This window comes from Salarias fasciatus, chromosome 1, assembly GCF_902148845.1.
Source record: "Salarias fasciatus chromosome 1, fSalaFa1.1, whole genome shotgun sequence".
Taxonomy (NCBI): domain Eukaryota; kingdom Metazoa; phylum Chordata; class Actinopteri; order Blenniiformes; family Blenniidae; genus Salarias; species Salarias fasciatus.
Window position 1 is genome coordinate 37,940,196 of NC_043745.1, and position 18,016 is coordinate 37,958,211.

Consider the following 18,016-nt stretch of genomic DNA (forward strand, 5'->3'; position numbering starts at 1 on the left):
ATAGTGTGTTTTCAGACATGTTAAGCTGGATATGTGCTATACAGTGTGTGTACATGTATGTATATCTAGATGAGTGTATAGATTTCTAGTTTTCTCTTGATTCGTCGATCTGCATTTTGTGTGTTGGACATGTCTGGAACACATTAATAACAATAACGAGGAAAGAAAATTTCAGGTAATCTTTCACTATTTCTCTATTTAGCAACATTAAAAGACATAACACAATGTTTTTAAAAAGCTTTTAAAAAGGCAATAATTGTCAATAAATATTCTCTAATGCCACAGTTAAAAGTTCCAGTTTCCATATGAACGGCTCACTTCGTCTCTAAAGAAAGGCTCAGGGATATTTTTGGGTCAAAATCAGGTAGAAATGACATTTTATATGTAAGAAATGACAACATTTTAAAATATATTCAGTCTTTCTAAACTGCCCGCAGCTTTTCTACATCCATGGAAAAAGGGGATGGAAGCCTCTGAGCTTCATGAACTTCCTGCTCCGCTGAAGAAGCTGTGAGGGTTCCTCCAGCGAGCGGCTGGAAGTAATAAAATCACGGCGCTTTAAAGCCTCTCTTTCTCCAGCCCAGTTCTTCAGCGCTAACAGGTAATCCGCGGAGGAAGGAAGTGTGTTTTTAATGAATAAGCTCTCGCTGGTTTGATAAGTGCTTCAGCTTTTTCTAATTACATATGGTCAGGAGGAGCCCGAGACTCCAGCACAGATAAAGAACAAGTGGTGGGCAAAGTGAAGTTCAGGGGCCAGATGAGGCCATGTGGCTGAACTGGACCGGTCTGCAGGAGTTTTTAACAAGATATTAAAGTAGATTTCTACTATAATTAAACAGAAAGACACTCAGGGTTTCTTAAAAAAAATATATATATATATATATTGCTGATATTCAGACTGTTTACACGTTTCCAAGCAACAGGTACAACTAAACCTTTGTTGCGTTTTCAGTGTCAGTTTACACAACAACGGGGGCTCAGAGTCGCTGAAAAGTGAACTTTGTGAGAACGGCTGTCAGAGTGTAGCTTTTCTAATCCACTGAGACTGTGGCTTCATGTAAAATGGAGGGAAAACGGAACACTATGGAAACGGTTTGACTCTTTCTCCGTAATGTTTCTAAAAGCCTGGGACTCCAGCTCCATGTAAACGGGAGTAAACGCAACTTTTTCCAAAACTTTTCCACTAAAAACTCTTCGAAAGCACTTTGGTTCCATGTAAATGGGAGTAAAAGCAACGTTTCTAAAGAACTGACTATATGTCCGTGGGAACAGGGGGAAACGTAATTTTTCAAAACCAGTCCGGTTCCCTGTAAGCAATAGTAAACGCAACTTTTGAAAATGCTTGGACTATGGCTACGTGTGAACGGGAGCAAATGCAAATTTCGGAAATGCTTGGGCTCTGTTTTTTGACTCTGTCTTCATGGAAACAGGGGAAAACACAACTTTTCAGAAACGCTGCTCCTGTACATCACGTCCGTAGTAAATAGTTGCTCTGCACATGTTCAGTAGATGAACAGCAGGAACAAAGTTTTCCCAGCCCATTTTCTCCTGGCAGTTTTAGAGTTGACTCTCCTGTAGTAACAATCCAACGTTACCATCAATGTGAAAATCTGCGTTCCCCCATGTTGATGTTACGGTGTACTGTTTTCTCATATGTGTAGTTTCATGACTACACATGGCCTGGCATGCTAACTTTTCAAAACCTAAACGTCTGAATTGCCCCCACCCCGCCCCCGCCCCGCCCCGCCCCGCCCCCGCCCCACCGTACCTGCTGGTGCCCTCCTGGCTGTAGAAGACAGAGTAGGTCAGGTCGTCCCCGTGCGGCTCGGCCGGCGGCCGCCACGTCAGCTTGATGAAACGGGTGGAGACCAGCGACGCCACCACGTCCCTGGGGGCCGAGGGGGTGGGCCCCGCTGGGCCGGCGGCCCCTCCGGAGCCTGGCGTTACATGGTCAGTAGTGTTAGGAGTCAGTGAGGGGGGAGGGAAAGAGGGCAGGGCTACGTCTTCGGGTGGGGAGGGGGGAAGGAGGAGGGGGGGGAGGGGGAGGGGTGGGGGCAGAGACAGCGACAGGGAGGAGAGGAGGGGGCACGAAGGCGTCCCACAGGAACAGGTGGAGAGGAGAGGAGGTGAAATGGGTGGAATGACAGTGAAACGAAAGAAAGGAGGGGAAACAAAAAAAAGAAGAAAAAACAAAATAACAACAACGTAACAAAAAAAAGACTGTTGGTGTGACAAAGAAACCACAGAAAATCAAACACTTCTACTACACTCACGAAGCCGACAAATAAAAGCACGATACAGAGGTGGGGGACTACGGCATGCAGATCTACACACAGCGCGCTAATGTGGGGGCAGCGGGGACACAACACAGCAGCACACACTTCACACGAGTCCGCTCGCATTCGCCACTTTTCACCGTTATTTAACAAAGACCGGAGCGGATTTCAACCAGAAACAGATTTAGTTACTGGGGAAAAGTCAGGTTTTAATAACAGAGAGCAGCTGTCTGCAAACCGTCAGCATCCCGGCTTCTTTAGCTAGTTTAGCCGATTTAGACGCTGCAGTTTAGCTAGCTTAGAGAACCCAGAGCTTTCAGCTGTTTAGAGAGCTTCACCAGCTTTATCATTTAGCCGTTTTCAACACTGTTTCATCTAGTGTAACAGTTTTCTTTTTTTCTTTTTTATTTTCTTTTAGAGCGTTTTCAGCATTTTGACTTTGTTATTCCTTTTCAATTCATTTTAAGATCTTCAGTCCTTTTTGGCAATGATAAGCATTTTAGCATTTTTTGGCCGTTTTCACCGTTTTAGCCAGTTTACCACATTCGGTGCTTTTATCTTTAGTAATTATAGCCATTTCGCTGTTTTAGTAGAATTGTTTCTTTTTCTTTTGCTGATTTAGATTTTTCCGTCATTTAGGACATTTAAAATATTTAATCATGTGAGAGATTGTCAGAGTGGTAGACGTTATCGTCATTTTAACATTTTAGCTGCTTTAGAGTTTTCAGCTATTCAAGCCATTTTCGCTGATTTGAGCCATTTAGCAATTTAAACAACATCCTTGGTAGAGAAAGACAATTAGTTTTTTCCAGAATGAAACTATGTTCATAAATCCATAGTTAACTTTCATTTAATTAAACTTTACTGTACTGATTTAGAATTTATGAATTTTTATATTATCCTACATCATAATTCCTGTTATAAGTGGTTTTAACCTGTTTACCTTTGGAGATAATTCTAGTGGTTTTACATATTTTAGCTCCATTTAGCAGTTTTGGCCGCATAATGACAGAAACACTTTCCTGGATTTCTTTCCCCGTGTAGATAAATTAGCATTATTGGCAGTCTGCCCACATTGAATAAAGCTATCTTCACGAGACTCTTCTACATTTGGATTTATTCAGGGTTAATTTACGGAGAACCGCCATTCAAAATAGTAAATACATACACCAGTACCTTTGAAAAAACTGCGATTAAATTAAGGGAACAAGATAAAAACATGTATTCTCATGTCATTTTAGTGAAAGCCACAAAGAGCCACTACAGAGGAGCTGCGGATCGTGGATCCCCGTCCTTAGATCCACACAAGAAAACCATCTCATTTTTTGTTTTTTTTTTTTTTTTTTTCCCCCTCAGATCATAAAACAAGTGAAGAGAAACCACATGGTGTGAAAGAGCTGCTTCTGCAGTCTGGATCCTGTGAACTAACTCGGCCCGTCGGGTTGTTTAAGCGCTTCACATTCCACGGCACGGCCACAGAAATGCCCCTGATTTCATCTGCTGTTATTCTTTTTTCGGAGGAACAATCTGCGGTCGGCTCTGCTTTCCACGAGTCCGGCAAAGTGGGCGAAACTAAAAGTGTACGGAAAGAATGTCCATCTGGATGACATTTCCAGCTATTTGGAGGTGCGGGGACATTTGAACTGCAGGCTGAAGTTGAAATACGGGAAAAGGAGAGCTGGATGGATTCAAGCTGCTGATTATTATCCGGTGGACCCACCACCCGCCGAGGGAATCGTAGGGGCTGGGTGCAATGTGGATTGGGTGGCAGCCGACGGCAGGGTGCCCGGCGACCCGATCCTCAGACACAGAGACTAGCTCTAGGGACATGGAATGTCACCTCGTTGGGGGGGAAGGAGCCCGAGCTTGTAAGAGAGGTTGAGAGATACCGGCTAGATATAGTCGGGCTCACCTCCACACATAGCCTGGGCTCTGGAACCCAACCTCTCGAGAAGGGCTGGACTCTCCACTTCTCTGGCGTTGCCCGCGGTGAGAGGCGGCGGGCTGGTGTGGGTTTGCTTATAGCCCCGCAGCTCAGCCGCCATGTGTTGGAGTTCACCCCAGTGAACGAGAGGGTCGTATCCTTGCGCCTTCGGGTCGGGGATAGGTGCCTCACTGTTGTTTCGGCTTATGGGCCGAACAGCAGTGCAGAGTACCCGGCCTTCTTGGAGTCCCTGGGAGGGGTGCTAGACAGTGCTCCGACTGGGGACTCCATTGTTCTACTGGGGGACTTCAACGCCCACGTGGGCAGCGACAGTGAGACCTGGAAGGGGGTGATTGGATCGCATGGCCTCTCTGATCTGAACCCGAGTGGTGTTCTGTTATTGGACTTCTGTGCTAGTCACAGTTTGTCCATAACGAACACCATGTTCGAGCACAGGGGTGTCCATAAGTGCACTTGGCACCAGGACACCCTAGGGCAGAGGTCGATGATCGACTTTGTTGTCGTGTCATCTGACCTTCGGCCGCGTGTTTTGGACACTCGGGCGAAGAGAGGAGCAGAGCTGTCGACCGATCACCACCTGGTGGTGAGTTGGATTCGCTGGCGGAGGAGAAAACCGGACAGACTTGGCAGACCCAAACGTGTTGTGAGGGTCTGTTGGGAACGTCTGGTGGAACCCTCTGTCAGCATGGTTTTCAACTCCCACCTCCGGGAGAGCTTCTCTCATGTCCCGAGGGAGGTTGGAGACATTGAGTCCGAGTGGACCATGTTCTCCACCTCCATTGTCGAAGCAGCTGCCCGGAGCTGTGGTCGTAAGGTCTCTGGTGCCTGTCGTGGTGGCAACCCCCGAACCCGGTGGTGGACACCGGAGGTGAGGGCTGCCGTCAAGCTGAAGAAGGAGTCCTATCGAGCCTTGCTGGCTCATGGGACTCCCGAAGCAGCTGACGGGTACCGGCAGGCCAAGCGAACTGCAGCCCGAGCGGTTGTGGAGGCAAAAACTCGGGTCTGGGAGGAGTTCGGGGAGGCCATGGAGGAGGACTATCGGTCAGCCTCGAAGAAATTCTGGCAAACCGTCCGGCGCCTCAGGAGGGGAAAGCAGGTCTCCGCCAACACTGTTTACAGTGGAGGTGGGGAGTTGCTGACCTCAACTGGGGATATCACAGGACGGTGGAAGGAATACTTCGAGGACCTCCTCAATCCCGTCGCCACGTCTTCCGTGGAGGAAGCAGAGGCTGAGGTCTCAGAGGTGGACTCATCCATCACCCAAGCTGAAGTCACCGAGGTGGTTGGTAAGCTTCTCGGTGGCAAGGCACCGGGGGTGGATGAGATTCGCCCTGAGTACCTCAAGTCTCTGGATGTGCAGGGACTGTCTTGGTTGACACGTCTCTGCAACATCGCGTGGCAGTCGGGGACAGTGCCTCTGGATTGGCAGACCGGGGTGGTGGTCCCCCTGTTTAAAAAGGGGGACCGGAGGGTGTGCTCCAACTATAGGGGGATCACACTCCTCAGCCTCCCCGGGAAAGTCTATTCCAGGGTACTGGAGAGGAGGATCCGACCGATAGTCGAACCTCGGATTCAGGAGGAACAATGCGGTTTTCGTCCTGGTCGTGGAACAGTGGACCAGCTCTATACCCTCCATAGGGTGCTCGAGGGTTCATGGGAGTTTGCCCAACCAGTCCACATGTGTTTTGTGGACTTGGAGAAGGCATTCGACCGTGTCCCTCGTGGTGTCTTGTGGGGGGTGCTCCGGGAATACGGAGTCCGGGGCCCCCTGTTAAGGGCCGTCCGTTCTTTGTATGACCGGAGTAGGAGTCTGGTCCGCATTGCCGGCAGTAAGTCGGACCTGTTCCCGGTGCATGTTGGACTCCGGCAGGGCTGCCCTTTGTCACCGGTTCTGTTCATCATTTTTATGGACAGAATTTCTAGGTGCAGCCAGGGGCCGGAGGGGGTCCGGTTCGGGGACCACAGGATTTCATCTCTGCTTTTTGCAGATGATGTTGTCCTGTTGGCTTCATCGAACCAGGACCTACAGCATGCACTGGGGCGGTTCGCAGCCGAGTGTGAAGCGACAGGAATGAGGATCAGCACCTCCAAATCCGAGGCCATGGTCCTCGACCGGAACAAGGTGGCTTGCCCTCTCCAGGTAGGTAGAGAGACCCTAGCCCAGGTGGAGGAGTTTAAGTATCTTGGGGTCTTGTTCACGAGTGGGGGACGGATGGAGCGTGAGATTGACAGGCGGATCGGTGCAGCGGCTGCCGTGATGCAGTCGTTGTATCGATCCGTCGTGGTGAAGAAGGAGCTGAGCCGAAAGGCGAAGCTCTCGATTTACCGGTCAATCTACGTTCCCACCCTCACCTATGGTCATGAGCTTTGGGTCATGACCGAAAGGACAAGATCCCGGATACAAGCGGCCGAAATGAGCTTCCTCCGTAGGGTGGCTGGGCGCTCCCTTAGAGATAGGGTGAGGAGCTCAGTCACCAGGGAGGAGCTCGGAGTAGAGCCGCTTCTCCTCCACATCGAGAGGGGCCAGCTGAGGTGGCTCGGGCATCTGTTCAGGATGCCTCCTGGACGCCTCCCTGGGGAGGTTTTCCGGGCATGTCCCACCGGGAGGAGACCCCGGGGAAGACCCAGGACACGCTGGAGAGACTATGTCTCTCGGCTGGCCTGGGAACGCCTTGGGATCCTCCCGGAAGAGCTGGAGGAAGTGTCTGGGGACAGGGAAGTCTGGGCATCCCTGCTGAGACTGCTGCCCCCGCGACCCGGCCCCGGATAAGCGGCTGAAGATGGATGGATGGATGGATGGATGCTGATTATTATTGGAGAAACTGTGATGAAATGCAAAGCGGCCCGTAGCTTATTTGTCCGTCACTGCATGTGGAGAAAGGCCTAATTTGGTTTTTTCAGTGTCTGTTTACACTGCGAATTCCCAGAGTTCACGGACGTCTCTGATTAGATCGGAATGACAGATCTGATATTTTCTTTCCAAACCTCGCTGCACTTTCTGTGTTCTCTCACCCACTCAGATACAAAGCAAACAGGAGGAGAGTTAACTTTGGCTTTGTACTCACGTCTTGATAAGATTGAGAGTTTTGATTGGGAACACTTAAAGAAACTCAGCACTTTTCGGTTATTTTGGCTCAGCGTCACTTTGGATATGAAACTGAAGCAATGTTGAGGGGCGAAAACCTGCAGGTTCCATGGAGCTGTGCTCCATCAGATGAGGCTCCTTGTCCTGTCTCGACATAAAGGGCTGCTCCTGAGACTTGATTTGGAATAAAAATGAAGTTCATACAAGTCAGTCTGAAGATTCTGCACAATATTATCTTACAAAAAAATGGTTTCCAAACTATTTTCCCAGAATCCTCTGCAGCCTGTCTCCAAGAGCCAACGTGATTCATGATGCATCGATGTTACAGTGAAGCCAAATCCCGCCAGACAGACCCACTGTCACTGGAATATAAAGTCTTCTTAATTGAAGCATTGGGAATTTTTAAAAGTTTTCACAACATACATGTACGGCTAGCACAGTGTTGTAGTATTCGAGGCCGGTGTCAAGACCACATTTTCAACATCCTGATCCCGACTCAGTCTGGGACCTCTAAAGTCTTGGTCTATGGATGCTGGATCTGTGAGGAGATCAGTGTCATCAGACATTTTCTTGACTTTAACTTACTGATGTTGTGGTTCTGTTTGGGTTTGAACTTATTGCAGGTTTCAGAGAATCTTCCACCATCGGCCTTTCATCGGAAGTCACCTTCAGTGACGAAGCCACTGCTCCAAAGTTTGACCTTAAAAATCCCCGCCAGCGTTGTATTGTTCACCCAGTCGGAGTAATGACTGCGCGGAACAACCTGAAAGCAGGACGTCGGCAGTTTACTCTCAGCCGTCTCTCCATTTAAAACCCTGGAACGGAGCCAACGACGATGAGAAACACATCATCATCCTAATACTCTCTGACTGCAGTGTAAATTACCAGATGCTGAATAATTATCCTCGTTTATGAAGCAGACACACACACACACACACACACACACACACGCAGCCGAACTCGAACCAGGTTCAAGAGGCAAACAAAAGCTCGGGGTTTGTTTGTTGATGAGGAAGCTCTTCCTGCATCACTAAAAAGTAAAAACCCAGTCCGTGAACACCGAGGGCTCCGTGTAGCGAGAATCCACGGCGCACGCTGTCGTGCATGAGAATCCACCTCCACAAAACCTCCACACAAGCGTGAGAGCAAGGTAAACCGGAGCACTGGTGCGGACTGAAAAACAGGTCTTCAGAGTGTGAAGAAAAAAGAAAGAAATGGATGTCTTCCGTGAGAAAACTGAACAAACTGACAGCAGTCGCTGTTAACAAGTTTTCTATTTACTCCACTGTATTCATTAGGCAGATTTGTATCGGGACGATCTATATGGGAGATGAAAGATAAGATAAAATCAGCAGGAAATTAGTTATTTCCGCCTTAACATTCAGCCTGTGCGAGGCGCCCGCAGGCGATGATTCTATTAAATCTGTGGCTCTTTAAATTACTGGGATGAAAATAATGAAATTAGCAATGTGGAAATTTAGTGTGCATACTAATTGGGATTTATAAGGAGCTGGGACGGACTAAAAGCCAGAGACAGACTTGGATTTACGGGAAATGTCACGTCTGTGACGTCGAGCTGTGCCCTCGTCTACAGGGGAAGTTTGAAAAAAGTGTCATATCTCCAATGTAAAGGAGATTTTCCCATAATGCATCAGTGAAAATTTCACATCTGTGATCTTTCTGATGAAGCTGTAGCTTAGAGAGGTCAGATTAAATGTAATGATCAGATGTGATGCATTTCTATACTGTTTAGGAATAAGACTTAAAGATCACCTGGTTTACATATATGTGACTCAAATTTCCAAATATGTTCATAAAATCTGGTTGCCCCCTGTTGAACATAATGAGGCCTACTGCAGTTAGCATTAGCATTAGCTGTGTTGACGGATTCTTCTCCCCATTGTACACACATCTCACTTGCTGCCTTTTGAATTCTGTTCACATTGAGACTATTTACTGTATTACTTTAGGGTACATTTTTCACGACTTCATGGAGAAGTCAAACTATTTCTGTCCAAATTTTCACGAACTCGACCATATAGCTGTTTCAAGAAAAGAGACAACATTTTTATCTCACTTAATTTATCCTGACGGACACACAGAAAAACAATCGGCAAACCCAGCGTGACCTGTTTGCAGTGTCGTTTCATTAAAGCGTGTCTGACCTCTCAGAAGCAGCAGTTGAGCTTTCTCTGCTTTCCTTTTCATTCCTTCACTGCTCTATAATGAGGTTATGGTTTCTTATAAATACGTCTAGACATCCGCTTTGGTATCTCCACCGGTGGGCGGCTGAGCATCGCCTCTTCAAGCAGGTTGTCTTCTCTTTCTAAGATCTGTGGTTTGATCCCGCATTCCGACCTGTCTGTGTGTCAAAACTGAAACTAATCATGCACCAACTTCTCGAAAACGGTGAACAGACCTCATTGATAGAGTACATTTTACCGTCTGTTCACTCTTCCAGCGCTAGTTTGGAGCCACAACCAGACTTAGCACCAGTTCCTTTGCGTTTCCAGCTCCAGGATCTCTGTGCTGGTCCAGAACGAACCGTCATTAACGAGACCAACAGCTTCCTCCAGAGCGGCGACTCTCTCATTATACTTGCACTCAAACGGATGAGGACGTCTGCAAATATTTGCTTTTGTCAATCATTCGTGAAGCACTTTGTGAAGATTTTATAGTCTCTAAACAACCACTGCTCAATATGAGCCTGATATGATGCGATCCGGCTCAGAGAGGCTGTGAAGCCCAGCGGGTCGCGAACAGGAGGGGATATGAAACCATTACGCAGTTTGAATATTCGCGCACCTTGTCATTGTGGGTAATTGACATGCTGCGCGCTTCTCTGTCCTTCTGACAATCTGTCTTGTACATGCAGGCCAGAGACTGTTACAGTACGGAGGTGTCAGCCTCCCAGCGCTGTAGCCAAGCTCTATTCATAGCTGATTAATAGTGTCATTAGTCTCTGTGCCAGAGGTAATGAATTACTGGCATTAAGACTTAACGAGGAAGGTTACTCTGGATCCGCATAATAAATCTGGCGAACCCATACACCAAACAGTCGGGACAAAGACGTGCACAGTCCAGCATCTATCTCAATATTGGAACAAAAAAGAAAAAGCTGTTTCTGAAATTAAAATAACTGGAGCAGCGTTAAACTTCGAGTTAAAGCCTCATAACTTTTATCTGCTAATCCCTCCGAGCGTGGCTGCCACGCGGCGCCAGGCGGCGTTTTTCATCATGTGGTCTGAGTTCACTGATAAGAGCGTCATACCGCACCACCTCCACCAGGAGAGCACCAATCTACTCACTACAGAAACCTGCCAGAAGCATCCACAGGGCTGTAACTACCGATAGCCAGCCCCCCACCCCCTCCCCAATCCACGCCAAGCTCCAGCAGAATGGATTTTCTCAGGGCCGGTTTCCATGTCTAATGCAGCTCGGTAATGATGACGGCGCCGGAGACAGATGTAGCACAATGCTAATGGTCCATTACTGAGTCACTACTTTTATCTGGCACGCCGAAGAAGAATGAGCCGAGCCAGAGAGGACAATATACTCACAGAAAAACAGAAAGAGCGGCGGAGTCGAGAGCCTTCCCGAAACCCACACAAAGGAGACGGTCAATTAAAACTGTCAGTCGGTGGCGGCGTGTCGTAGCCCCGTCCCGTCCCCTCCCCGCCCCGCTGGATCTCCACCGCCACGTTCAATAAAGGCCCAAAACAAACCAATAAATACGCAACTGTCAGGATCTGTCACATTCCACACAAACAAGTTGGCCGAGTGACAAAACTGAGTGGCATCTTCCAGGGTTTGGGGTAATTACAGAGAATCGCTCGATTTCTGAACAAAGGCAAAATGCATGGAGACATACATTCATTAACCTGTTCATTCTGTCACAGATGACAGGATGCAGCTCGTGTACGTCTGGCAGACACAACGTATTGGTCCAGCGTTCCACAGCTTTGATCGTTCTTAGAGCCGCAGAAACTTCAGTGGGGACGTTCCGGTCCGGGTCTCCGTCCCTTAAAGTGTCTCACAGAAATAAAATCCAAATAAATCCAGTCAATCTGTTCTTTAAAGGGTCTAAATACAAAGCGGATGTAAGAATCAGAGCACTCAATTTGCTCTTGAGGAAGTCTCCAGGATAGAAAGTCGCTGGCTTCTCGGAGCAAAAAGGTGACAACTCTGGCTTTTTCTTCCTTCCCTCCTTTACAATCCTCTGTCTTCAAGACGAGACGGGAACAGTGAGGACGCCTGACAGCTCCAGACATCCCAGCGGCTCGCTAATGAAAACTCAGAGAGCTCACAAGTTTGCAGGGAGGACACAGTGAAGGGTGACGAGAGAAGGGAAGAAGTCTGACCATGTGGGAATCAGCCATCAAACCCTCCGATGAATGCAACTCAATCTTCTTCTCCTGCCACTTTCCCTTCTTTAGCTGATGCTCAATGAGGGAGAAGACTTGTGCGCAAACAGTGGAGATGCTCCACAGGGATCGCCCTTGTTAGGGGAGATCGCCTTTATCTCAGGACGCCGAGCTGCATTCAGACAGGTTATCCCCGGCCAAAAGCGGAGCTGACAGATCCAGGATCAGATTGCTGAAGGGCGGAGCGTATCAGCAGCTGCACACATTGGCTCTCGCCGCCATAATCAAGAGACGGTGGAGATTAAAGTGCAGCTCGGATCTCACAAAAAGCTTAAACTGACAAGGTGTTCTGACTCATCCACATAATCCACAGAGAGAAAGGGAAGTCTTTGTGCCTCCCAAAGTATCACACAGCGTCTCCTCTCAACACTTTCTGGGGCATGTTAGCGATGATAGGGGGAAAAGAAAAAAAAAGAAACGAAATCTGGCACGGTCCCCTGGAGGAAAATGAGCTTTTATTAATTAAAAGAAATACACGGCAATCTGAAGAAAGTGGGAATTTTCTCCTCGCTGAATCTTCGGTGGTGGGAAGGTTTTTTTGGGGAACGATCTGGGAGCCGTGCTGGTGGCACCGGAGGGGGGGCAGATCAGAGTGTTAAAATGAAATTAAAAGGAATTGCTGTGTTATTACTGCGGGGTCACGGGAGAAAAACTTCAAAATAAAAGTGAAAGCTGCAGCTGTCGTCTTCAAAGGTTCACAGAGGCTGAAGGCGCCGTGAAAATGGAAAACTACAGTCGCGTTTTAGAGGTCTGGTCACACAGCGACGATGCTTCGAACCATGGAAAACGCTCCGGCTCTGTCTCCATGGAAACAGTGGAAAATGCACCTTCTGTGAACCGCTGGTCCGGAACATGCTCAACAGATGAGACAAAAACGACTCCAGTTATCGCTCTGTGTCTACAGGGCTTCATTCAAAAAACAAGCAGCAGCGCCAACTAGTGGCCTGGTGTGACAACAGCATCATTTTCACAGTTTTTCCTGCTAAACGAACATCATTTATAACGTGGAAACGATGCATTTTCATTCAAAACGCAGTGTAAACGAGGCTTTAGCTAGCCTTCAGCTACTGGCAGCGATAATACTTAAATACACAGGAAGAAGCTCAAACTGTGAAAGTAAGGGGTGAAGTTTGGTTCTTTGATTTGTTTTTCCTCGCTCTCATTGGCAGAGACCCTCAGCCAAACAGGCTTTCTGAAACGATAACGCTTTACAGCAACAGTTAAACTGATTATTAGATATTGTAACAGCGGGAAAATGAGTGACGGCTGGACGCGAGCGCTGACGAGCTGCTTTGTCTTCTTTCTGAACTCCAACTGCAGCAATAAAGCAGCAGTGATGGGAAAGATTGAAAGTCGCAAACGGACCCTCCCAAATGGTGAATCTCCCACTTCCCAGCTGGATGATCGCAGCATTTATTCAGTGAACAGTTGAAAGAGGCCGATGAATGAAAGGCCTCCTGAATGCCGCGCCGCGGTCTCCGAGACGCTCCAGCAGGAGGGAGGTTGTTTGTACTTTCTTTATCAAGCGGCAAAAAGCCTCCGACGGCCCGCGCCCGTCCGTGTTTATCAACTGGAACCGCCGGCCCTTTAAATCCCTGCAGCGCTTCCCTGCTAAATGGCACAGTTTGTTCAATTTTATCTTCCTTCTCACATCCAAAATCAACATTCTCATATTCCTCAGGGGCTTACACAAACCAATAGGAGGTGTGGCGGCGGGTTTCAGCTGGGGAGCGATGCACTGACGGCGTGTCTGCCGTCGCCCCTTCGGCTACACGCTGCAAGTGTGGCTTTCATTAAAAACGTGACAGTCCCTGTTCTGGATCGGGAGAGCCTCGTGTGTGTGTGTGTGTGTGTCTGTGTGTGTGAACAGCCATTTAAACCCAAAGGACGTGCTTATTTCAACACGTGTGGGAAAACAGACGACTATAATTGAAGATCGCCGGGTGCATCAATAATTAAGCATCCACAGTGTGTATGTACAGATCCCTTCATCGTCAAACACACGGAGCCTCCTCTTCATGCTGGAGAGTTCATGTGGGGGTGACTGTTGCCCTTTCTGCCTCCACACACACACACACACACACACACTTAAAGAAACATTAGCGAACAAGAGGCCAACATCTGCTTGCTCAGACTCTATATGCAAATGAAGGTGTGTGACAGTGGTATACAATGACCCCCCCCCCCCATTTAAAACCTGCATCACATGCATCACGAGCTCCAGCATGCGTGGAGAGCGAAGCCTCTCGGGCTCCACGTCGCAGCAGATGATGCACCCAGCCGGCGCTGCTGCGCGTCTCCAGAGCGTTTCTCCAGAAGAGAGCCATCTTCCTCCTGCCTGCTTTTGTATCTCATTACCTCGGAAACACACTCAGCACAATCCAACCTTTACAGGGGGAAGCAGCGGAGTAATTGATTTGCAGGAAACAGTGTGTAACAGTGTGTACACTTGCATAAAGCGAGCGCAGCCCCACCAAAAGGCCTGGAAAGGTCAGAAATGATGTCTGCAGGAGTGGAGGCAGCTGCGCCTCCTCTTTGGAGATTTGCAGCTCATCAGACTCCCGCTAATAAAGCGGCCTCCCCGGGCCGGGCCCGCTGAGCGGGAAGGCTGCGGGGGGGCCGCAACACGCTGCGATACGCCCGTCACTGCTCTGCTCCGAGTTCACGGAAAGCGGGTAACAACGCCATTTTCACTGTTCCTGCCATGGAAACACATCGTAAACGCACAACCTTCCTAAAATGGAACAGGGTCTTGACCTCTCCCCCTCCCTGGGTCGGACCCTCTCTGCGGGGGGTTAACCTGTAAGTGGGCGTCGGCGCCAGGCCAGCTGGGCGGAGGCTGGCAGGGAGGAAGGAAAGCCCGCGGGGGGCGGCGGCCGTGAGGGGAAACTCGTGTTTTTGTGGCGATCGGCACTTCCAATTACCGCACCCAGAGGAGCGTCCACGTCCAGGAACATCGGGACGGCGTTACGGCGCGGAAAAGGTCAGACGCTGGCGAGGAGCGTGAAAGAGGGAGGAACTGACACAGTCGCACACGACGACCCTGTCCAAAACGCCGTCTGATAACAAGCCTGACCTTCAGACGCAGGTACCGCAGGCTGTTTTAATCCCCGTTCTGTTAAAAACGAGCGGCTGAGAGGCGAGGCGCCCGGAACATTCCGCACTCAGAGCGGCTCTAAATGGAGGCAGGGCCTGTCTCCACGCTCGAGTAAACACAACCCAGCGGAGAAGTTCAGCGCGTGCTGCGAGAGCCGCAGCTTGTAAACACACACACACACACACACACACACACACACTCGCGTCAGCGTCCCTGAGAGACGCAGCCGCAACACAAACACTCGCTCCGCCATCGGACGGCGAATACGCAGCAATTTCAGCTCGGGCTGATTTCTCCACTTCACAATCAATTTAGGCAACAACAATCCGTCTGATCAGCTTCCTGCAGCCTCCAGTGGGAGCGCACGCTCTGCACGAGTGTGTGTGTGTGTGTGTGTGTGTGTGTGTGTGTCTCCGCTCACACACATTTTGGGGTTTTATCCCCCAAAATTTGAATGCTAATATATTTCGCTATCGGGCAGAATTTAAAAGGTTTTATATTCACATTTACATATAATTACTATTCCACATCGAATGCTCCTCTTTGGGCTTGATGTGTTGCTTTTTCATGATCATACGAAAAAAAAAAAAAAGAATCTGACTACAGTGTTGAAAACATTACCATTATATTAGTTCAACCAATCACAGGCCAGTGATTAAAAAAATCAGTAAAATTTGAGTTATTTAAAGGGGAAATAATTGCTCTGATGTGCTGTTCAGATGTGATTGAGTCTGGAACAGTTCATCTGAAAAGAGCTACCCTTATTTTCATTAAAAAAAAATTCTCAAAACTCGACAAATCTTTTGCTAAATTTACACTATTAAACATAAAATAAACTTCAGGCTTACGGTATGTGTGTATGACGTATTAGAAGGAGGGGGAGGTCGTAGATTCAGGTTTAAATTCATTTAGATGTGGAACCAGTTCACCGGATTTAAACCCCAAACGCCGCTCAGAGCCGCTGATACAGAACTTACTGCTGCTTTCACAGCTGAGAGTCGCCTGAAGCAGGAATCCGGGTCCAAACGAAGGTCCAACTTCCTGTTTAGAGCGTATTGTCCTCTGCACACTGACTGAACAATTTTCAGCTTTTCCCATGTTATTAAAACATCATGTAAACGCAAAAACTTTTCTCAAACTGAAACGCAAAAATGTCTTTAATTTAAACGTCTAAATGATGCCTCTTCACTGAAGGAGGCCCATCAATGTAAAAAAGTTAAGCTAAATGTCTTAAAAGAGCTAAATGTCTGAAAAGAGCTGTCCTCTGTGTGTCTGAACACACAAACAGCTGCATGTGCAGGGGTTGGCAGCCATTTCCCAGAATTCCTCACTTCTTGTTGCCTTTCGATAAAAAATCATGGAAAGAAAATAGATTTTATGAAAACAGGTTTACACCTGAACGTGATATGAGACACTGCAGCAGGAACACACCTCTGTGTGTGTGTGTGTGTGTGTGTGTGTGTGTGTGTGTGTGTGTGTGTGGCACATCAAGGACAGTCAAAGGTAACCGAGGTCGGATTCAGCTTGATGATCGCAGGCTTGAATGAACACTGAAGGACCATTTAGTGGAATCAATCGGTGTAATGAGCCCGCGTCCCGGTGACCTCTCGGTGACCTCACGGAGCCGGTGACCTCCCGGATCCCTCGCCGCCAACGGCGGGGCAGAGAGAGCGTGACGGCGGAGCGCCGGGATTCCCCGAAGTGCTCCGGAGCGTTTCCTCCCGGGGTTCGGAGGGGCGGGTCTGGATGTGGAGGATTATTCTTTTTTTTTTTTTTTTGCTCTGCCGACTCGAACACCGCCGTTTCCAATCCGCTGCAGTTTAACGATGATCTACTTCCAGTTTTTTTTTTTCTCCTCCGATGGCAGCACAGGGACAGCAGGGACCGCCTTTTAAGGATCTCCATTCATCTTTCTGCCTCATATTTCAATTGAATTTCAATTTTCTGATTCGTACTAGGAGAGCAGCACAACAACGCTCCGGCATGAGGATGTGTTTGTGGATAAAACGCATCCAGAGCAGCGGATCCGTCAGGAGCATCGGGGGTCTGCGTGGAAATCATTAAAGCGATATACAGCCTCAACATGTGAATGTCTGTTTGCGTTACAGGAGAATGAAAGAAGCGACGTCTCCCCAGGCCCGGCCGAACAGACGGTGGAATTATCTGGGGCTTCGCTGGCGGCGACCGGATCAGAGCGCGGCGGCGGCTCCCTCCGTCCAGGTTGGGCTCCGTTTACGGTCAGCAGATTGTGAGAGACGCGCCTGTGACTGTGTGTTTCTTCACTCAGCTGCTGTTTGCCGCCAACAGTTCTCCTTCAAGGCCAGAATTTATCCAATATACTTCATGTTTTCATTCGTTTTCAATCAGAGAAAGCAAAATGACGCACAAGGCTGCAGATTTTAGAGGGTAATTTCTGTTTCTTTCATATAAATACACTTCTTCTGTCTGTTTTTCAGCAATTGCCGGACAAAACAAATTAACATTACAGCAGGTTTCATGCTGATAAAAAGCAGTTTTTTTGAGCATTTTCTAGAACTCTGCTTTTAAACTCACGTCTTTAAGAAGAGATCAACAGGAAGATGAATCAAAAACAGCTGCGAGGACTCAGCTGAAGACGAGGAATCTAGGCTTTAAGGCCAACGTCCATCCAGGAGACGTCATGTTTTCATTCAGATCTGCTGCAGTAACTACACAGCAGAACCGGCTTATTTAAGAAGAATCTTTTTACAGTACCACATTAAAACCGATCATATCAGCAGAGACAATAAATTGAAACTAAATTTTCCTCAATGGAGACATAAAACACTATTTATGGATCATGTAGCTGCAATTCATTGTTGACAATTACTTAAATAGCCTTTTTTTCCCCCCCCAAAACAGACTACAAATCTCTTCCCAGAAATGTAAATATGAGGCTGATATTTTTGTGGGAACAGACTGGAATACCAATAATGACAGATTAGTCTCCTAGTTTCTGGTGGAGCCCAAAAAGAGAGCGACGGCAGTGGCTGGATTCAGCTGAGGCAGTGCTTCCATTTATTTGACTTTTCTTGATCATGAAGTTCTCTGCTGCAGCCAACAGGAAGTTTTCATGTTTCTCGACACCCTGCTGGCAGGTCAGCAGCTGTTTAGCCCCGCTGTCATGTTCCGGCAGATCACAGGTCAGATCCGGGCGTCTGCCGCAGGTTT

General features: G+C 48.2%; 1 protein-coding gene across 3 annotated transcripts in view; it reads right to left on the bottom strand.

Annotated features, from left to right (window-relative positions):
* The window catches only part of neo1a (neogenin 1a), a 205,012-nt gene that overhangs the window by 32,689 nt on the left and 154,307 nt on the right, over window positions 1-18,016 (bottom strand). For 2 of the 3 annotated variants that reach the window (XM_030106658.1, XM_030106578.1), the window contains exon 8: window positions 1,769-2,003. In XM_030106658.1, the coding sequence (XP_029962518.1) occupies window positions 1,769-2,003 (235 nt within the window). The remainder of the gene's footprint in view (window positions 1-1,768; window positions 2,004-18,016) is intronic. The other variant, XM_030106726.1, reaches the window with a different exon arrangement.